We start from the raw sequence: 19,101 nt of genomic DNA, 5'->3' as shown, positions 1-19,101 counted from the left end.
TCTTTGCTGTGTCCTGTGTTTTACTTTATCTTAAACTGCACCACAACACCATTTTTTAATTTACCTAATCTGTGTGTGCAGTGTGATAAACATCCACCTGCTTTGCTTAAAATTAAATGGCCCAATTTCTCAACATATCACAGCAAAATATAATAGCATTTTATGCAACCAAATAAATTAACTTTAACTCTAGAGCAAATACATCTTTCACATGTTAAATGATTCTTACACTAAGAAATTAAAGTACGGTATTTGTTATGCACTGTATATCTGTTTTAAAATTAAACAAATTTGTTCTACTTACCAGAAGAGAAATACGTTTCTTCAATTTAACAAAAGGAATTCAGTAGATAACCCCATATGTGAGGTGTATGAAAATAACTCTCCAGTTGTTCACAGAATAGTGAGAAACACGCCACTAAGTGCTAATCTCACTGTGATTCGTTTATCTTCCATGTTCATATGCCAAGATGTCTCTATTTTAATCCTCATTAAATCAGCCTCACTTTTCACTAAGAGGACGTCATACCAGAAGTTTGAAATTTATATTATTTTTATCATTCACACATATAAATTTGAAGATTTTACATCCAAAAAATACAGTAATACAGATGTACAGAAAAGTATTGGAATCCAGGTCAAGTACCATGTATTACTGAAATGCCTAAATGAATAAAAATTAACAAATTCTCCAGGAGAAAAAAACTTTGGCATTGCATGTTCCTGTACATTTCCATACACCGTTACTATTTATTTGCTGAATGTAACAGAATCAGTGGTATAAAAGAAATTCAGTTAAATACACAACTTGACCTGGCTTTGCTAAAACCTATCCGTGCAATTGTAGATTGTATTAGATAAGCTTTCAAATGCCATGAAACCTTTGAAACCCTCAACACTATTGTCCTCAAATTCACCAGAGATTTTAGCTAAAAAAATATATAGTTTAAAAAAAATGTTCAGTCATACAAATCAAACAAAATTAAAAATTAATTTAGTGTTCTTTAAAAGCCTACGTACTAAAGTGCCAGGATTCCTGACTATTAGAGGAGGTAACTTGTCTCTTTTACTTTCTGACTCACTAATTCTCCCATTATACTTTCTTTTCATTTTGCACAATTTATTTCTTTTTATCCTTCTTCTTTTGCCAGTCAGTGATTTTTAGGTGTGTTTGCACACATTGCCATGTTTGTCAGAGTAGTACTGAGCAGTACCAAAAATGTATTCAGGATGTTACAGACTCACATCATGTGTATGTTTTTGTTGTATGATAATAATAATAATAGCAGCTCACTACTCAAAGGGCTAAATGCAGAGATGACGTGAGATTCAAACCTATTACCTTGAGAATGGTAAATGGTAGTTTATCCACTGCGCCATCTGTGCAGATCTGTGACAAAGCAGCATTACCAGTGTGACAACTGATTGAAAATGAAACTCGCAAAAACACACATATGCGAACATCTTTTACTTTGTACCGACTGAAGTTGGGCTTCAGCAACATGTCAATTGTGCAATTTCAATTTTCTTCAGTTTTATTATTAAATAAAAGTATACTTGTCTTGTTACTCCTTTTGTGAAAGTGTTTATTGGATATTTGGGCTTCAGTCTTCACACATCCTACACTTCATGTTAAAATAATGACGTTATTACTATTTTTATTACTAATTATTATTACTATTACTCCATTTTCTGTTTTAGCCGTGTGTTCAACATTTCTTGCCTTGCATTTCTCCTGTCATTCTATATTTACAGGTTGTTGTAGACACGGAACACACATGAAATTTATGTACTGATATTTCAAATCACAGTATTTCATTACTTATACAATTCCATACAAACGCATCACCAAATAAGAACTTCAACACAGACTTGAACTGTGAGGACTGCAGCAGGACGATGCCTTCACCTGATTGAAAGGGGGGGGGGGGAGTGTAGCAGGCTACATTCTGCTAATCGACACATTTGCAAAACAAAAGCAGGATATTAGTACAATGATAAGGAGTTACGAGCTTCATGGCTTATCTCAGCAAAATATAAGAAGGTCAGGGACAATGAAAAAAATCGTAAGCTTCAGGGATTCTAGTGTTAAGATTGTATGTTTTCATCCATTTTATCTACTATTTGGTGTATGCCTGGCTTCTCTGCAAATACGCGGCCTTCTGCTGTTATGCACCTAAAATCTGGAATAGCCTGCCAGTAGGAATTCGCCAGGCTAATACAGTGGAGCACTTTAAAAAACTACTGAAAACACATTACTTTAACATGGCCTTCTCATAACTTCACTGTAATTTAATCCTGACACTCTGTATATCCAATTCATTATAATAACTATTCATTCAAAATTTGTACGAACCCCTACTCTCTCTTCTGTTTCCTTTTCCAGTGTCCTATTGGTGGTGGCTTGTGCCACCACCATCTACCCAAAGCACCATGATGTTCCAGCAATGATGGATGGATTAAAAGCCAGAAGTCTGTATAACCATCAGCATCAAGTGACTCCGTGAGAACCCTAACTACAAAGAGGACTATTTCATTTATGTTAGGTAGAATGCCCAAAGGGGACTGGGCGGTCTCGTGGCCTGGAACCCCTACAGATTTTATTTTTTTTTCTCCAGCCTTCTGGAGTTTTTTTTTTGTTTTTTCTGTCCACCCTGGCCATCGGACCTTACTCCTTTTTATGTTAACTAAGGTTGTCTTATTTTAATTTCTTATTTGTCTTTTATTCTTCTTTTCTTCATTATGTAAAGCACTTTGAGCTACTTTTTGTATGAAAATGTGCTATATAAATAAATGTTGTTGTTGTTGTTGTTGTTACGCATAAACATAGATTGACACAAAGGTTGTATTATGTCATTGAAACTACCTTGAGATTTACTGTGATACTAACAATCACCGGCTTGGGCAAGGATTGGGCGGTCAGAGGTTTTATTGTATGAGGAATTGAGATACCTATTCAGTATCTGTAGGATCCCAACTCAGATCAAACAAGTCCAACGTTCACTGGAGCAGGCTATGATCTGCTTATTCAGGTTAAATCCTATCAGGGTAGTGAACTGGGGGCAATTCTGTGATCTGTGATCCTGGAGGGAGGCGGCTCCGATATGTTGTCCGAGCCTTTGTTAGGGTATTTAGAGGTTACGTTTTTTATGGGGAATAGCCCTTGTTAAGGCTTCCAGAGGTAAGAACTATGGGGTGCACAAGTAAATCACAGTTAATAAGCTTAGGAACAGTATTTTAGAAACTCTGTAATTAATCATGTACACCAATAATAAAGAACCTCTGGAAGTTAAAGTGCCTTTCGGGGACACTTTCACAAAAAAAACTCAAATTTCTGAAGTCATCCGTCTTGAAACAGAGAAAGAAACACTATGACTTCAATTACAGATTAGTTTTCTGTTTCAAATTTACCTTAAGAGAGGTTATTTCAGCTTGTATATTTTAATCTTTTACTCTTGTGATAGCTACTCCTTACATCAAAACAGATCCTCAATATAAGTTAGTAAAAAGTCGAGAGAGGTATGCATGCATAAGCTGTACCTATGCTACACCAGCTCACTTGTCTTGGTATTTGAAGTTAACTTAACCACAAAACACCTGTTTTCCTTCATGATCTGAAGCAGCTAACAATTTTTACCTTGAGAATTTAACAGAGATTTTAACCCTACATCAGGTACTTTTTTCAAAAATGTTTAATAAAATTAAACTACAATAAGTCACAAACCCTCTGCAACCAACAACTAAGACCAGAACATCAATCAGTCCCATTTTTTCATCATTTGAATTGGAATCTTCTGTCTATGGAAGCTACTGAGCCACCAAAAACCTATTTAGAATTCATTTTTGACTACAAGATATTGTATTGTGCCCTTAAAAAGCAATTGTTTAATGTAGTCTACTAACGTATGTAATTGTATTCTATTATGACAGTTATTTTTGTATAGGACTCATTTTTACAAAAATATTTAATAAACAAAATTAGAAAACTAACTCATTTTAACTAAAAACTAAGTAGCCAAAAATGTAAAATGCTCCAATTTTCACATCACCTGAATATTACACTATGAATACAGTTTCTAACTTGTTTAAGTTTGCCGAGTTCAGGTTCATATACTTAAGGCAGAATAAGCTCATTTATATGAAATCACTGGTTCACTTTCTGATTGACACCACCGAAAAGCAAAACTTACCTGATTGCCCCAGTATAAACTACCCTCGTTTCTGACCCTACTTTAAGAAGTCAAGTACTCATAAATGCTCCTGGGCTATCACTGCTCTATATTTCTTTTGTTGTGTGCCTAACAATCCTACAGTATATTTTAGTTTTTGATTTTATGTATCTTCTGAGAAATAAATTAATTTCACCTTCTTGAATATCTGAGTTTTCACTTAAAATACAAATTAGAATGACATGTGTAAGTATCACTTGTAACCCATAAACATTTAAACACTTTTAAATGGTCTGAACACTCCATGGAGAAGAATGACAAAGATTCTACTAGTAAATTGCTGACTTATTGCAAAAATTGACACTGAAACTCACACAATTTACTCAAGAGTAATAACACAGTTATGTACTATCTAATTCTAGGCAGGGCCATTACATTTTATACAGATATGCAGTTTTTTGGATAGCAGATGTGCCATTACACATGAGACATGCACAATATGTAATTTGAAATTATTAACTAATTAGCTTTTCTTCTGTCCTTCCTTACTTGGAAGCCTTCACCCTCTCTCTGATTCTTTGCTTAACACTGTCAAAGTCGCTTTTTTCTCCTTCACCGTCCTTCTTAGGCTAATGCATTTAGTAATTCATGTGAGCTGGCTCGTTAATTTAGCTCTCTCAGCAAATTCATCTGCTGATTTGATCAATGTAGCAACATCCATTTCTAATCATTGTTTCTTTTTCTTCAGTTCATTCAATGCATGCTTCATCTTTTCAGGAAGATGCTGCCTGAATCTTCCTTGGCTCTTCCATGTAGGCCAAGTAATGCTGTGTTGATCCAGAGGGAAAATGTACAATTTCCTTGGTAATGTTCACCTTGAGTCCTCCACTTACAGAGAAAATATAATTAATAATACTGTTTTGTGTTACTAAAGACTCATTGCTAAGATTCTCAACCTCAAGTTAGTTATTAATAGAAAATCCACACTTCACACTAGCCTGTTTGTGTGAGAGAACCATGTCATTAGCCATATTCTGATGAAAAAGAATATCTACTCTCTCACTTAACTGCAAGTCCCTGAATTCTGACAGACTGCTAGCAACAGTGGTGTCAATACACTCACCAAACTATCATAAAATGTTGCATTTGGCTGAATTCACTTTGTTGTCATCTGTTAGGACTTTTAACATCTTTATGTGATCTCTGCTCTTCTCCCGATTAAAAGCCATGAGTTGTGGGTCGAAATGCATCGAACAAGTGTGTACTTGACTTGTGCTTTGTCGAAAAGCTTGCTTACCATAGTACAGAAGATATTTTTATAGTCTGCTTTAAACTGCATATCTTGTAATTGACTAATTTTATTGTTATACAGTAGTTGTTAAAAAGTCCAACGTCAATTCTTTTCATATCATAATGGTTTTCCTTTTTAGAAAGATCAACCTTATCCACTTTGACAGAGTTGGAGCTTCCTTCATTATATGCACCTTAATAAATTGCTTCCTTATACCTTTCAGCATACAGCGCATATCCTCGCACAGAAATGGTACCATAAATGTGTCCGTCTGGAATGTGGTCATGAGTAGGGCTATATGATTGACCACAGAGAAAAAAAGTTAATTTTAGCTGTTAGAAAGGGATCTTTACTCATTTCTTTTCTTTCTTTCTTTTTTTTCTTTTTTTACTTCATTTCACTTATTAATGCAAGATATGGCTTCATATTAAGCAGAATTTCTAATGCCCCCTCTGACACAAGAACATTCTCTAACCTCCTGTGTAGACAAAATTTAACGGAAAGTCACTGTCAGTTGCTCTGAATGCCTTGGCATAGTCTTCTTTCCTTACAAGTGTGTCTTTGAAAAACAAGAAACTCTGTCCTGAATGCACCATTAACAACAACAACAACAAGATCAAGATTGGAATCGCAATCTGATTTCAGTTGCTCTTGTAATGAATCAACAAACTTCCAATTTACATTAGTGCCACCTATTGACAGTTGCCACAGATGATGCAGGTTATGTTTCTCCAAACACTCATGAAAAAGTCGTAGCATTGTGTCAGATTCTGAATGACCCATGAACTGAGATCCAAAAAATCTAATGCTGATCCTAACTCTTTTCTACATCCAGACATGGACATTAATGTGTTTATGCTGCGATTTATGGTTTAGGCTCTTATCATTAAGAGACACATACACATTAGCTATTTCCACCTGGTGAACGAACATTGACTTAAAATATGGTACAAGTCTATACAAGATAAGTTGGCATATTTGAGTTCCCCACGTGTAAATTACTTTATCTCACTGTCTGAAAACATTTCCTTAAAAAGGTTACCCCACATTCTTGCATGACTTGTATGAATAATGTTTGTCCATCATATTTGACATCCAGTGGATTTCAGACATTAACTTTAAGTCACATATGAAGACAAGTACAAGTATCATTAGCCTGGATAGAGCTCTCATAGGCTCTTATGACAGCTAATCCCCAGGCACTTAAATAGCTCATTGGTGTGGTGCTCTGGTGTGAAGATCACTCCACAAAAAGTCTAAAAAATTATTAACATAGTTACTGGCTTCTTTGCTGTTCTTCAGTTTATTATTTTTACTTCCTTTCACTTGGCCTTTCAAAGCATACTCATCTATATATCCCCACTGTCAAACTTCTCCACAGAGTAACGGCACCCAGCCATATGCTTTTTTGATTTGTTGTGTTGAAGCCAATCTCTGTAGTCAGCAGTTTTCAACAATTTTGTGTTAAACCTGCAGTTTTCTTCCATGTTGACTGCAAGATAAATCACAGTGACACATCTAATATACAGACTGATTTACCTTGCTAATTACCACCTAATGAAAATGTGACTCTAATAACTTGACGTACAGGCTCTGAGCAGTAATGGCTACTGCATATTGTTACCAGTTTGTGAGAATACACAGAACAAAATGCAAGGTACTAATGCGTGAGGTCATTAAACGTGATATTAATGTGAGTTACTGGAGTTGTTGGCAAAAAAATCATATATTTAACTTCATGATATTTGATTATTAGAATTCATTTTAATATATTCCATGACTTTTAAGTGCCATTTAATTTTTCTTTAGTATTTCAAGAACTTGTTTTGCTGCTGCAGAAGTTTAACCTGTATTACCCAGAATGTACATTTTTCATAGAATAATAATAAATTAGTAAACAAATGTTGGTTTAGAGTATAATTTTTGTCACTGCTGATACAACCACCGTCATCCTTTAATTAGCTTACTTAATACTGGGCACCTTCTGAAGCAAGATGGGATGAAAGCATCCTACAGAAAGATATGCTTGGTCAGTTCTGTCAGATAGAGTTGTTGGGAACAGGGTGGAGTAGGATACTCTGGTGTTTCAGGACTATAGCTAAATCAGATGTATAGTTAACAGCAACTAGTGATACAAATTTAAGAAATTAACCAAAATGAAAGACTGTACTCTCATTGACCCCCTATACCCACAATTGGACAACCCTGAACTAAGAACTTTGCATTCAAGAAAGAAAGAAATGGACTTACCTGTGTTTGAGATGTGCTTCCAAATCACAACGTTGCACTACCTCTGGACATACTGCAGCAAAGGGACATGACACCAGGAGCTTATCCAATAGTTTGTGAACAAGAATGCTGGATTTCTTGCAAAGTTTAAAATGAAGCTTTTTACGGTCTAAGGGGCAGAAATCTTTCTCTTGTAAGAAGTTCCTTAGGCACTTATAGCAGAAAGTGTGGCCACAGGGTGTGTCCAATGGCTGGAACAGAGGCTGCAGGCAGATATGGCAAACCAGGTCATCATCCACTTCATGCTGGTAGTTATAAAGATGATTTTCCCGTGTCCAGTGCTGTTGTCCACACTCAAAGCAAAGTGGGTTTAAAGCAGGATCTTGTTCGACTAGAACCATATCTCCATTTATGGTCTCCATATTCCACTTTGGCACAATACTACTGTCTCAATTAGCTACAATGGTTTAACACCTGAACAGGTACCCATTGAGATGTCCTATGGTGCTTTCCATAATGGACTGAGCTTCATACACTTTGTTGGCAACTGCATCATACTTCTGGAAAAAAATCACAATAAAAGCAACATTTTAACACCTGTACATGGATGTATTTTATATCTAAATATAGTATCTCATTATCTGAAAAGTGACCCAAAATTAGAGGTTATTAATAAAACTAGAAGGACTAAACATTGAAGACAGTTACATTCTTAAAAGAGTGAATTGCTGCAGCAACAACACAATACTGTACAACTATTTATGCTATTTAAATAAGGGTGATGTAGCCTGCTTTAGTCCATGACATAAAATTAAGATTTCCAATATTTATAACACAGAAAAAAGTTTTGACAAGAAAACCATTCAGCCTACCACACGAGGGGTGATCAAAAATTGTAGAGACTAACCTCTTTTTTTAAAAAAAAAAAAAGTTTTATTTTTCAACATAATCCTAATGAATGCAGATGAACCTGTTATAATGTTCATAAAACTGTTCTATGCCACTCAAATAAATCTTTCTTCTGTAGCCAATATTTTGTAGCTGAGTTGACGTCTTAACCACAAAGAAAGCTTTACACATTGAGGAATAGGTGGTAGTTGTTATGTTCTGGCATAATAATATTTAACTAACAGACACACATCTAACTACACATTATAACTTTCACACAAACTTCTAATTAAAAGCTGCCACACACAGTGTGTTAGATTTCCTCCTGGGTTACTGAAAAATACATATAGAGCACTTTTAGTTATTTTATGGCTAATCAAATCTGAGGTGGAATTACATTGCCCGAGTCTCAAGTCATTTCAAATTTCATAAAAACATGACTATGGTTGAGGAATCCATCATTCTGAATGAACCTTAACCACAACAACCAACATGTGGTCCTAAAATATCTATATGTACCTGCTGCCATACAAGGGTGGACTGGTGCATGGCATGGTATTTTCTGGACTGGTTGAGAGGACTGAAAACCCTATGACTTCTCTTCAGTGCCAATTCCAAAGTATTTGCACTTTTACAATGTAATGTGCATTCATAAGTGGACAGCAAGCATATTCTTTGTCTTTGTTGATACTACAGTTGGGACACCTTTATGTGAATTAGTTCACACTAATCAACCACCATCCCCTCACTTTCATCTGTTTATCCCAAAAACAAATGCCACAATGTCATGCTTAATTTGTGCATATATTTTTTTCAGTCTCTCTAAATGTCTGTAAAGGCAAACCTACTGGCTTTTCTTCCATATTAGGGAAAACATGAGAAATGACGGCACTAATGTTATATAGTGATGTGACACTTGCCATTTGAACATTAAATGAACAAGTCAGTACTTTGTGCGACAGAAGCTGCTGTTTTTCCTTTTTGAACACAAACGCACACTATTCTGATCAACACCAATAAGTCTTTTTCCACAACATCACATTCAAATGGATACGGAATGATTTCCAAATCCGATGAAAAATGGCCATAGTAATTAATTAGGCTATGGATTAATCTCAGATGACTGAGTCTGGATTGAGCTAACTTGTCAACCATTGCCCTTACCTTTTCAGGTAGCACAATGAAAATATGCAATATTGATAATGTGACCAAGGTGCTGACATAAATCTTTAGAAAAGTCACAATTTTCTTTATCAACTGGCAATTCCTATTTTCAAGATATCCTGGGAATGCATCCAAATGTCCTAAGGGCTCAACATCCATTTGGGATGTCACAAAAATATTTTCACCACCCCCCAAAAAAAAATCCAAAAACAACACCCATCAAGCTCCTGCAGTATATAACCCACTATCCTCTGAAATATGGCTGGTCAGAAAATAATCCCAAAAGGAAAAAGATTATAACAGAATTAACCTTTCTACATAGTGATGGTGAAGAAATGTACATTTTCTCATTAACCAACATCTGCATGTAGGCTTAGGACAAGTATAATTTGGTGAAGCACAGGTTTCTTACCAACAATGTAAAAATCTCCACAAATCCCATTAACCCATTGATAGTCAGAACTGGGATTACTGGAGTGGCCTAATTACTTTATTACACAGGTTGTACTGTACTGTATTGTAAATTCCTATTTTAGTGAGACAGATTAATTTTGCCCAAAACCTTTGGCTGCAGGGCACATGGAATAACTCTGGGCTAGTGGAACTTGGTCTTGTGCTATGACTTCAGAGACGCACTTCATCAGCTTTTACCGCTCCATGCTCCTCAGAAAAGACTAAAACACATTTCTGCAACACATCAGCTAGTATGTTCTATTGGACACTATTTATCTCAAGCTAGTTTACTTTTATTGTATGCAACCACCATGCAGATTTAAGTGATCTATCTCCATTGAAATTAACCTCCTTAGCATTATGTTCATCTCTGGATAAACATGCCGAAAGCATGGAATTTTTGTCAATAACAGAAAATGTTATTACTTGTATGTGTAAATTCCTAAACATCAACATAAATATAGTAGGAAAAGAATATCTAGTGTCCACTGCTGTAAAGATGCAAGTTTAACATATATGCCTTGTTTTATCTATGGATAAAGTCACTAATAGTGCTGATCAGCAAATTTCACCAAAGCGTTATTTGCAGCGATTTTGCTGTGTTCTCCCTTGTTCATCAAGTTATTTACTGATAATTCGGCCTATTTAGGAGAACGTTTTTCCCCAGCACCCCATAATGCTTTGCAAGGCCAGCGGACATCCTCCGGCAGCTGTACCAGCCAACATTGGAAGGGACCGCACCCCGGGTATATAATGCTGATCTTTTGCATCACAGACTCTGTGGAACTTAGTTAGTCGTAGAAAACAGATAAGTAAATAATGGAGGTTCTCAAAATTTTATTTTTATTAAACATATACAGCATAAATAATGTGTAATCTCTGCTTGTCAGAACCTAAAGCCTCCCATCCACTCAAGCACAGGAGATTCTATGAAATAATAATAATAATAATGAGAGATTTATTACTATTTACAAGATGTTTCTATCTATTTGAAAGAAGAAAAAGGGCAAAGCATCAGTACAGACCGTTTGGAGAGCATTCAGCGTGACTTCAAAAAATAGAATGAGCCAGCGGCTTCAATCATGATGCGCCACTTTGAATTTTCTGCCTTTAAAAGACCAACACAGTTTTTCTGACTTTTGACTATGATTTCTGCATTTTGTTTTGTTTTGACAAAATATATGATTGCGAGTCTCTGAATGGGTTCTTTCTTCTTTGATTTCACAGAGGCATGGTGGTGCAATGGTAGGCACAGTTTAGGTCCCCTTTTTGGCCACAACAATCAATCCAGTATAGTTGGCAGATGTTTACCTAGCCCACAGGGACACTAAAAATGATTGCACCATTATATCCAGTCAAATCTAGTTCAATTATTCCTTCCCCATTGACTTCAATGTATTTTGGCAAGTTTGGTAATATCTGTAAACACTTCCATAATTTCTCTGAACTCAAGGTGAAACGAAAACCGTGCAGTTCATTCATCATTAGTCACCAACACACACAGACAATGTTCAAGCAGATATCAGGAGATTCTATTTTGTAATATTTTTTCTGTTGCTTGCACATAACAGGGTCGAATGCCAATGCCTGACCCGCAGGATTGACATCACGCTTGGTGTCACTGAAGCCTACCACAGTGGAAAGCATAGTAACTTCTACATTTCCCCTGACACAAACACTAACATTGTTGCTGCATTGTGAACAGTGATTAGTAGGCAGACATCTTTCTTATCCTTATATTTGATCACAATCATTTTTCTATTTTGTCACACAGTTACTGGAGTCACCACATATATTATGGTGGTTCAGTTGTACAGTGCCGTAATGCATCAGTTTTCCTTTGAAGTGAAATTTTGAAGAGTTCAGGGTGAGGTATAGAAACTTACCAGGAACAGAACTGGTAATGTAGCAATGCTGTATTGACTGTACTTGCTAATCTACTTTGTCCATCTATTGGTATAAATTATTGAGTCCCAGATATAGGCAGAGCTTACTTCGCTCAGCATGTACAAACTGATACCAAATCATGCCTATTTCATGCAATGTACTATATGATAGCGTTCCCATGTAACCCGTTGGGTGGCTTCATCATAGTCATCAATATTAGTGAAATGCAGGTATTTTGTGAGTGAAAAATTACACATAACTTCTTCAAAAACAAGATTATGACCAAGTGGTTTACCCACTATGCCGTGCAGTATAAGGAGACTGGAAAACACCAACATGTCTGAAATGACAGACTGCAAGCAACTGCGACAAGCAAATGGTTTACTGTAACTTTTCCAACATTGCTTGGCACAGTGGTTCATTTCAAAAACTATTTTCTCTGCCAGACTACCATCGACAAATTAAAACAGTCTACATAATCATGATCAATAGACATTTTTGGACCAGGATTATCTGTAAATGGGCAATGAGGTTCAGGATTGTTAACAGTAGCATGACACTAACATCAACAAAACTTGGCAGGTCAGAACTTACTGAGCAGTGCCACTTTCACTGTCAATTATCAATGTCTGATTACCAATTTACATTGTCATCATTATTACTTAATTTGATGAATGATTAAGTTTAAATTTGTTCTAAAATTTGCTGTATGGCTTTCATTTTGTTTTTGATTGATGGCTCCACCCCACTCATGAATTTTGATGAGTTACCATAAGGTGGACTCCCATCTCTGAACTTTTTATTCTTAGCATGCGCTATCATCTCAAACATAGCAATTGGTTTTTCATGTCACCCACTTAAATATATTTTTGTGAAGCACTGCTTTATCCATTATGTGAATATGCATGTAAGATAATTTTTGTTGCTTCCTTTATACGGAGCCCCTGAAGCGACATTGTGTAATTGTTTCTCTGGGAAACAATCTGGTGCACAACACATACTATCTCATGCTCGCCACATAGTATCTCATGGACACCGATGCTGTTGGATCTTTGTAGTAAAGGGCAAGCCTGTGTCACCACCCAGATTTTCTTTAGCTAACAATACTAGACAGATTATAAGATTTAAGTAGCACTCTAAATGGTTAAAACATTTTGTCCCACTTTAATTTTACAGTTTTGTGATAAGAAAGATTGCCGTTTCAAACTGAAGTTAGGTTTTGTCTGGCCAAATGCATATATACTAATCTTTTTTTCATGGCAAAGTTTGCACATTCCTGTATCTGCAATATGGATCAGACTTCGATGTTTCATAGAGCACTCAATGATTAAGTATGTCGGGTCACTTTAAAAGAGATCCTGTGTTAAACTTCATGTGAATGAATCCCAATATAATGCAAATACAGTAGCCACTTTGGATGTGAAATGTGGTATGTTCCCATGTGCAGTACAAGACTATATAATATTTAACAGGTACACTAAAGGTTTAAAAGGGCTAAATACAACAAAGTAAAATGTGCTGTATGCCATTGTCCAAGTAATGATTACATGACTGTCCTTGCAGGTAATATGTAAAACCATAAAAATGAAATAACGTGTCTTACCATAAAACTGAAAAAATGTGTCTTTTCTTTTTTGCATCACAGTAAACATGATAACATAGCAGATTAGCCACTGCATTTCACTAGTATATCTATGTTTGGCCAAATATCACCTGCAATTTAAGGAATTCTTCTTATCAAAAACATGATAATAAAAACTGTCACAACACAATTTAACTTTCTGCTATGCCCTTTAAATATCACAGTTTGTTCTTGTCAGTGAATGAAACTAGGATATTCAAGTTTGGGTAGGAAAAAAGTATCTCCTTTTAATAAGGGCATGTCTCTTGTCACAAAACGCTGGCAATCACAGTAGGTCGATGCCATTTAACTCTTTAGAGTACATGTTATCTAAATACCACAGTCCACTGGTGTAGATAAGTGGGCGTGCCAAGTTTTCCAGATAATTTAATAATTTAATTTTAGTGTCCTCACATTGGACTGGGCAAAATTCACTTGCAATCAAAATGTGGAATATAAATATCTCCCCTAAACTGTGCAAATAAGATGCTGCCTGCAAGCTAATAAGTAGCTAGCTGCAAGTAGATGGCTAAACAATTTCATTAACGTTTACTACACAGTAATGCAGTGGTCACCTTTGCAGATTTGGCAACCTGGGTTTGAATGTACAACCCCAAATCAGAAAAAGTTGGGACAGTGTGGAAAATGTGAATAAAAAAAGAAAAAAGCAAGTTATAAATTCTCCTCAAATTTTATTTCATTGCAGACAGTATGAACACAAAATAATTCATGTTTTTTTTTGTCAACATCATTTGATTTGTAAATAAATATCCATTCTTGCCATTCAGGCAAAAAAAGTTGGGATGGGGGCAATTAAGGGGTAGTAATGAGGTATAATAATTAAATAATGATGTGATTTGAAACTGGTGATGTTAACAGGTGATTGCAATCATAATTCGGTACAAAAGCAGCATCGAGGAAAGGCCTACTCCTTTAGGAGCAAAGATGGGCAGAGGATCACCAGTTTGCCACCAAGTGTGGGCAAAAATCTTTGAAATGATGAAGGAAAAATGTTTCTCAAAGACAGATAGGAAGAGATTTGGGCATTTCTCCCTCTACAGTGCATAACATAGTGAAAAGAATCAGGGAATCTGGAGAAATTACCGTGCGCAAAGGCCAAGGGCGCAAGCCTAAACTGAATGGCCGTGATATCCAAGCCCTCAGACGGCACTGCATTAAAAACCGTCATTCATCAATAAATGATATAACTGCGTGGGCTCAGGACTACTTCAGGAAGTCACTCTCAAGCACTACAGTACGTAGTTACATTAGGAAATGCCAGCTAAAACTGTACTGTGCCAAAAGGAAGCCCTACATAAATAGTGTCCAGAAGCGCCGTCGACTTCTCTGGGCTCTGAGGCATCTGGGATGGTCCATTGTGCAGTGGAAATGTGTATTGTGGTCAGACGAATCGGTTTTTCACATCTTTTTTGGAAGAAATGGACGCCATGTGCTGCGGACCAAAGAGGAAAAGGACCATCCAGACTGTTACCAGATACAAGTCCAAAAACCAGGGTCTGTCATGGTATGGGGTTGTGTCAATGCCTTCGGCAAAGGTAACTTGCACTTCTGCGATGGCACCATCAATGCTGAGAAGTATATCTCAGTTTTGGAGGAACAAATGCTGCCTTCAAGACGACGTCTTTTCCAGGGATGCCCATGCTTATTTCAGCAAGACAATGCCAAACCACATACTGCGCGCATAACAAAGGCATGGCTGCGTAAGAAGAAGGTGCGGATGCCTGACTGGCCTGCCTGCAGCCCTGATTTGTCTCCTATAGAGAATGTTTGGCGCATTTTGAAATGAAAAATGCGTCAACGAAGGCCCCGTACTGTTGCGCACCTAAAATGTTGTTTGCAGGAAGAATGGGACAAACTAACACCTGCAACACTTAGTCACTTGATTTCTTCAATGCCTAAACGTCTTTTAAGTGTTGTTAAAAGACAGGGGAACTGTACAAAGTGGTAAATGCTGTACTGTCCCAACTTTTTTTGAAATGTGTTGCAAGCCTGAATGGCAAGAATGGATATTTATTTACAAATCAAATGATGTTAACAAAAAAAAAAAAAAAAGAATTATTTTGTGTTCATACTGTCTGCAATTAAATAAAATTTGAGGAGAATTTATAACTTGCTTTTTTCTTTTTTTATTCACATTTTCCACACTGTCCCAACTTTTTCTGATTTGGGGTTGTATACTTTAATAAATTTGCACTTATTCATTTTTGTAGAGTGAGACAGTGCACATAACATCAGACTACTAAGCAGTGCATTCTGTTAACATGAAAGGATTAATAGATACACAATAGTATCTAGTGCTCATTTTGAAAGTATGTAGTGTGCACGAGATAGTACGTGGTCTTTAGAAAATTGTTTCCCAGAAAACAAACTACACTATATTCCCTCAGGGGCTTTGTACTTTTCAGTTACAGGAAGCCAAGTAAATGTGTGTTTTACCCATTTACTTCTGGCTGGCTTGTACAGTGCCTTGAAAAAGTATTCACCCAACCCTAAACCCCCAAACCCCCCCAGTGTTAGTCAATGGCTTGTGAAATCAAAGGGGACAAATACATATGCATTCACAAAATTTTTCAGTCTTTATTTGTTTTATATTATATATGTATACAGTGGAACCTCGGTTCACGACCATAATTCGTTCCAAAACTCTGGTCGTAAACCGAGTTGGTCGTGAACTGAAGCAATTTCTCCCATAGGATTGTATGTAAATACAATTAATCCGTTCCAGACCGTACGAACTGTATGTATATATATATATATTTTTTAGTTTTTAAGCAAAAATATAGTTAATTATACCATAGAATGCACAGTGTAATGGTAAACTAAATGTAAAAACATTGAATAACACTGAGAAAACCTTGAACAACAGAGAAAACTAACACTGCAATAGTTCGCGCTATAGTGCTAGGAACCGCTCGCTAAAAACACTTTTTTTAATGAGTTTTGAGCACAGGGAAAAAAATGAACATTTGAAAAATCCGTAATTTAATAAACCACCAAGAAAAGTAACATTACAACAATGCAGGCTACGAACCGATCACTGTAAACAGAACTGAAAACAAAAACAAGCCTTCTCTACCTTATGCGTCCATCGCTCGCTCTCTCTCTCTCGCGCCTGTGTGTGTGCGTCTCTCTTTCGCGATCCTGGAGCGCCTGTGTGTGTGTCTCTCTTGCTCGCTCCTGTGTGTGTGCGTACCTCTCTCTCCCGCGCCTGTGCGTCTCTCTTTTGCGAGCCTGGAGCGCCTGTGTGTGTGTGTGCGTGCGTCTCTCTTTTGCGAGCCTGGAGCGCCTGTGTGTGTGTCTCTCTAGAGCGCTCCTGTGTGTATGCGTGCGGCTCTCTCTGTCTCGCGCTGCCTGTGTGTGTGCCTCTGTCTCTCGCGCTGTGTGTGTGTGTGTGTGTGTGTGTGTGTGTGTGTGTGTGTGCCGCGCTCTCTCTCTTGCTCGCTGCACAGGAAATGCACAGGGAGAGACTGAACATGTACAAACCGAAAGGGAACCTGGCTTGTTCGTATACCGAGTGTGTGGTCGTGAACCGAGGCAAAAGTTTGGCGAACTTTTTGGTCGTAAACCGAGTTGTACGTGTACCGAGATGTTCGTGAAGCGAGGTTCCCCTGTGTATATATATATATATATATATATATATATATATATTGTCACAGGTGGCTGGGGGGGCGACCCAGCTGGGACGACACAGAGGACCGGAGGAGGGCTTCCTCCTCCAGACCACGTGGGAGCGACCGCCCTGGTGGCTATGGGGACCACGGGTACAGAGCTATGAAGCTCAACCCTGTAGGGACCCGCGGTCACTGCCAGGGGGTGCCCCAATGCAATACGGAGCCCTGGACCTCAGCACTTCTGCCACACCCAGAAGTGCTTGGGGGAAGAGGATCAGGGACACCCGGAGTGCTTCTGGGTGTGGAGCTGGTACTTCCGCCACACTGGGGAGTGCCGGCGGAAGCTCATCGGAAGACACCTGGAGCACATCCAGGTGAAGGGGCCGCCTCCCCCCATTCGATGGCTGGAGTCGGGTGGAAGAGGACGGAGCTCGGAGGAGAGGAGAGGAGTGGAGGCAGTCAGGAGACGCGAAAGGCATTGTGTTGAGGGCCTGGACTGAGGGTGATTGGTGCTGCGGCACTGGGTTGTGTGTGCACATTGTAAATAGTAATTTGTAAATAAACGTGTGTTGGGTGACAAAACGATGTCTGCCTGTCTGTGTTCGGGCGGTTCACCTCAATATATATATTATGGAGGTTGGCCCGGACACAGACAAACAGACACGTTCATGTCACCCATTGTCCATTATGTACAGTGCTCACAAAGTCCCCAAAGTCCTGGCCACACAACACAATGCCTTTCTCTTCAGGCCGCCTCCTTTTCCTCCTCCTACGTCGTCCTACTTCCACCCGACTCTTGTCACTATCTGAAGGGAGGTGGCCCCTTTTATACGCACCCGGATGTGCTCCAGGTGTTGCCCGGCAGTCTTCCACCGGCACTCCCCAGTGTGGCGGAAGTGCCGGCTGTGCACCCCGGAAGCACTCCAGGTGTCCCCTTTTTTCTTCCCCCCAGCACTTCTGGGTGTGGCGGAAGCGCTGGGGTCCAGGGTCCCCAAGGCATTCGGGCACCCCCTGGCGGTGACCATGGGCCCCTACAGGGTAGAGCTTCCAAGCTCTGTACCCGTGGCCCCCAAAGCAACCAGGGCGGTCGCCCCCTCGTGGTCTGGAGGAGGCACAAGCCCTCCTCCGGTCCTCCTGGGCGTCCTGGCTGGGTACCACTCCCATCCAGGCACCACAATATATATATATATATATATATATATATATATATATATATATATATATACACAGTACTGTGCAAAAGTTTTAGGCAGGTTTGAGAAAATGCTGTAAACAAAGAATGCTTTCAGAAATATAAATAATGATTGTTTATTGTTATGAATTTACAAAATGCAAAGTGAGCGAACAAAAGAAAAATCTAAATCAAATCAATATTTGGTGTTACTACCTTTTGCCTTCAAACCAGCATCAATTCTTATAGGTACACTTGCACAAAGTCAGGGATTTTGTAGGATTATAGTCAGGTGTATGATCAACCAATTATACCAAACAGGTGCTAAGGATCATCAATGTCACACGTAGGTTGAAACACAGTCATTAACTGAAACAGAAACAGCTGTGTAGGAGGCTTAAAACTGGGTGAGGAACACCCAAACTCTACTACCAAGGTGAGGTTGTGGAAGACAGTTTCATGTCATGGCAAGATTGAGCACAGCAACAAGACACAAGGTAGTTATACTGCATCAGCAAGGTCTCTCCCAGACAAAGATTTCAAAGCAGACTGGGGTTTCAAGATGTGCTGTTCAAGCTCTTTTGAAGAAGCACAAA

The 19,101-nt window shown here is 38.1% G+C and overlaps 1 protein-coding gene across 1 annotated transcript in view; it reads right to left on the bottom strand.

Moving 5' to 3' along the window:
* Positions 1-19,101, bottom strand: part of lnx2a (ligand of numb-protein X 2a) — a 149,115-nt gene that overhangs the window by 51,621 nt on the left and 78,393 nt on the right. The window contains exon 2 of the mRNA XM_028799493.2: positions 7,711-8,249. Within this exon, the coding sequence (XP_028655326.1) occupies positions 7,711-8,111 (401 nt within the window). The 5' untranslated portion in view covers positions 8,112-8,249. The remainder of the gene's footprint in view (positions 1-7,710; positions 8,250-19,101) is intronic.

Source organism: Erpetoichthys calabaricus, chromosome 4 (genome assembly GCF_900747795.2).
Source record: "Erpetoichthys calabaricus chromosome 4, fErpCal1.3, whole genome shotgun sequence".
Classification (NCBI taxonomy): Eukaryota; Metazoa; Chordata; class Cladistia; order Polypteriformes; family Polypteridae; genus Erpetoichthys; species Erpetoichthys calabaricus.
Note: the sequence above shows the minus strand (reverse complement) of the source record. Positions and strands in the feature narration are given on the sequence as shown.